General features: G+C 34.7%; 1 protein-coding gene across 1 annotated transcript; it reads right to left on the reverse strand.

Moving 5' to 3' along the window:
- Window positions 1-1,056: 1,056 nt before the first annotated feature.
- Window positions 1,057-3,023, reverse strand: LOC6645482 (leucine-rich repeat-containing protein 59). The gene is made up of 4 exons (XM_002068081.4): window positions 2,832-3,023; window positions 2,257-2,316; window positions 1,751-2,017; window positions 1,057-1,677 (listed from the first exon to the last, which is right to left on the reverse strand). Exons 1-4 carry the CDS (start codon window positions 2,937-2,939, stop codon window positions 1,141-1,143), a joined length of 972 nt encoding a protein of 323 aa, XP_002068117.1. The 5' UTR covers window positions 2,940-3,023; the 3' UTR covers window positions 1,057-1,140.
- Window positions 3,024-3,596: the final 573 nt, after the last annotated feature.

Here is a 3,596-nt window from a genome sequence, read left to right on the forward strand (position 1 = left end):
AATCAATTTTTGATTATATTAAAAACAAAAAATCATTTGGTTACAAGCCTTTTGTTTAGATTGAGGTAAATAATTACTTATTTACTATGTGATAAGGCCACCACAAAATTATGTTAATCAAAAGAAATGTTTCATTTCATAAATCTTTATTTCAATAAAATCGTTTTTTGTTTTTGTTTCATTTTTGTTTTTTCTTTTCATTTTGCCTTTTTACAATTAAAATTTTGTTTAAATAATCGATGAAACCACTTCAAATTTTTGTATAATTTACATGAATATTACAATTTAAAAGTAAAATTTCGTGCTTTGTGTTTTTAGGTTTTTCATTTATAAATTACGCATATGAGATTTTAAATCTATTTGACTTAATGTCAGCAGAAATAGCTCTAAATGCCGTATTCGCAATTTTGCCAAAACTTTCGAAAAGCCTTTTTTATTGGTCCTAGTTTGTTTTGGGCAAAATTGGGAATCCAGAAAGATCAGCAATACCATAATGAATAGAATTCATTTGTTTTTTTGGGAAATAAATTGCACAAGAAATTCTTTTAGAATGTTTGTTTAGTTATATGGATTAGAGTGTGATCTGGAATCTGTTGTATGTATGTAAGCATGTAATGACTGTGTCTATAGTTTCTATTTATGTTTATACACGGATATATATATGCATATAAGTATATGTACATATAGGACATATATATATATGCATATATATATCCATGTAATTATTAGCCAGTTTGGAACTGTATTTCAGTTACTATTGAGTTTGAGCTATTGTTTAGTTTAGATAAATTGAATTGATTGAGTGTAGTTAGGTTAGCCTTTTTATGTATAAATAGTTTTGAGTTAAAGTCTGTCTGCAGGTGTGAAGGTGTGCGTGTGTGTGTGGTAAACATTTCTTGTAGATAATATGTATATGTATATATATATATATATATGCATGTATACTTTTTTAAGTGTATATGTATGTATATATGGCAGTTTATCAAAAATTTTGCAGTCGTATGTATATCCTTCTCTCCACACACATCATATTGGCGCTATTTATCCGTGTTTTTATTTTAACATTTATTTGAAGCCTTCAGCGCTCTGTCTTCCCATCTGAAATTCCTCTTTAAGTTACGGCTTCAAATAAATAAAACGTCAGTGCTCTTCGGGTGGTGTACGGAACTCAGAGATCCAATCGGTAACACGCAACCGAAAGATTTCTGTTTTGGTTAGAATCCAATCGCGATATTGATGTGGTATGTATTCAACTATTTTATCAGCTATATCTGGATTCTTGAACATAATCATATAGATAAGCAATACATTGATTATAAACAGCATCAGGAATGTCATCAGCGAGGAAAATGCAGCCTTGGAGAGTAGTTTAAGCCAGTTCTTTCCATTTGTTGAAGATTTCTTCTTTTGATTTGTCTTTTGTTGACTCAAAGATTTATTCACAGATGCCGTTGGAGGAGTTGCAGCAGCATTAACGGGCTTAAACGTCAATTCATTGTCCCCAGCAGCCATGGATTTCTTTGATTTTGATTTTTTATTCGGTTTCGTTGGCTTTTTGGTCGCATTGGTCGTCCCATTACCTTGAGCATCGCCTCCTTCAGCCATTGAATTGCTTTGGTTTTGTTGTCGTTGTTCACGTTCAATGAATTCGGGTTTGAAGTTTGCACAAATGTTGACCTGCCAGAAATGTAAACGAAAGCATATATGTCAAAGGAGACCACTCAATAATCAAGGGCCACTTTTAGCTTACAGTATTCTTGGCCGCCTGTTGGCAGTCCTTCAGAGTTGAGCAACGACCCACAATTTTCTCCCAGGCTGGTGTCAAGGGATTCCCCTTCAAGTCCAAATAGCGTAAACGAGTCAAACGGGCAAAACTCAGGGGTAAATGTTGCAGATAATTGTTGTACAAGTCCAAATGCCGCAATTGCTCCAATTGACCGAAATCCTCCGGAAGATATCGTATTTGGTTCTTACTCAAATCTAGGCGAACCAATCGTGTGAGGGAGGTAAAGTTGCGCTGATATGCAGATATAAAAAGTGTTTATCATAATTATGAAATGAAAAATGTGAAATTTTAAGTGAATATGAGCGAGAAGTCCTGCGAGTTATTCACTTTCCACCACTTTTATTTCCGTCAATTAAACACAGTAACGGATTAAGATTTCTTTTTCTTAACCATTATTTCTTTCTAGAACCGGCCCAATGGAAATATCTTTGAAGAAATAGATATATTATATACATAAGTAATTAACTTACTCCTAGTGATATTAAGCGATTGCTGGAGAGATCCAGTACCGTGATCCGTTTGAATGAAGCCTGTGAAAGGACAAAAGCAAACTGAATATTTTTGTGGAACCAAACGAAAACTACTTTAAAATTCCATCTTTTTTTTTGGCAATGACTTGAACGGGGTGGCAAAACCCAAAAATCAACCCCCTCAAGCCATTTTGGGCTGCAGTCATACACACACGGCCCGCAAGTGCTCTCAAGTGTAAATGCATGGCAATGGGACCAAGTAGAGAGAAAGAGAGAGATAGAGACAAGGGGGAAGTCGCCGTTAATTGCAACCCAGCCGGTAGGCAACGAACAACAACAACCACAACAACAGATGGGAAGAAGAATGAATGGGGGGAGAGATTAAGAAGTGGGATCCGTGTTTGCGCACACACTGGCTAGACTCTTGCCAGACATGGGCGACTAACATGGATGGATGGATGGATGTATGGAGGGGAGGACAGTATGGAGCGCTGTAGGAAGAGGAAACCGCAGAAACATAGATACCACCAACTGAAACAAGCAATAATAAAATCAGTTTATACATATCCACTTACAATTTCACGGACAGGTATTTCGCTCAGCTCAGACAAGCTGAGATCGCACATTTCATCTTCCACCCGCTCCTTAACATTTACTTTCACTTTATCGCCGGTTCTCGGCATATTTTTTTGTGTTGTTTTGTGTTGTTTTAGAACGCTCAGGTTCTGTTTAGCCGGTCACTCTCTACTTCGAGAGAAATGGCCACCTTTGGACTCGAGAAGAACTGTCACTCTCGGAATCGTAAGAAACGGTCACACTTTGAATGTTAGCTAGGTTTGGCCGTTACTTTACTGGTTTTAAGCTTGAACAGTGTCTTACTCTTTTAATTATTTAAAGTATTTGGTAAATATTTACTATAGCTACTCGAGATTTCAGTGTTTGAAAATAAAAATCGGCTAAAAAATCCGCTAAATTGCATTTTAGTGTTGTGTAACGCAGTTATTCTAGGTTTTTGGCGCTGCCAGACTGTCTTGTTTTTTGGCGCGTATTTTGAACAGTGTTTTTTTTGCGGGCAATTTAAAACGTATTGTTAATTTCAATTTTTTTCCCCCCAACCCAGTACTGCGAAAAAAAGATGAAAAAATGTTACTTAAAAATAAGACTTAAAATACTGATTAAAATTAGATCTTAAAATATTAAGAACAAAAAAGAGTTAATTTCAAAATTAAATTAAAAATATTACCTAAAAATAAGACTTAAAATACTGATTAATATTAAATCTTAATATTTTAAGAACAAAAAAAAGTTAATTTCAAAATTAAATTAAAAATGAAAACAAA

This window comes from Drosophila willistoni (genome assembly GCF_018902025.1).
Source record: "Drosophila willistoni isolate 14030-0811.24 chromosome XR unlocalized genomic scaffold, UCI_dwil_1.1 Seg143, whole genome shotgun sequence".
Lineage (NCBI taxonomy): Eukaryota > Metazoa > Arthropoda > Insecta > Diptera > Drosophilidae > Drosophila > Drosophila willistoni.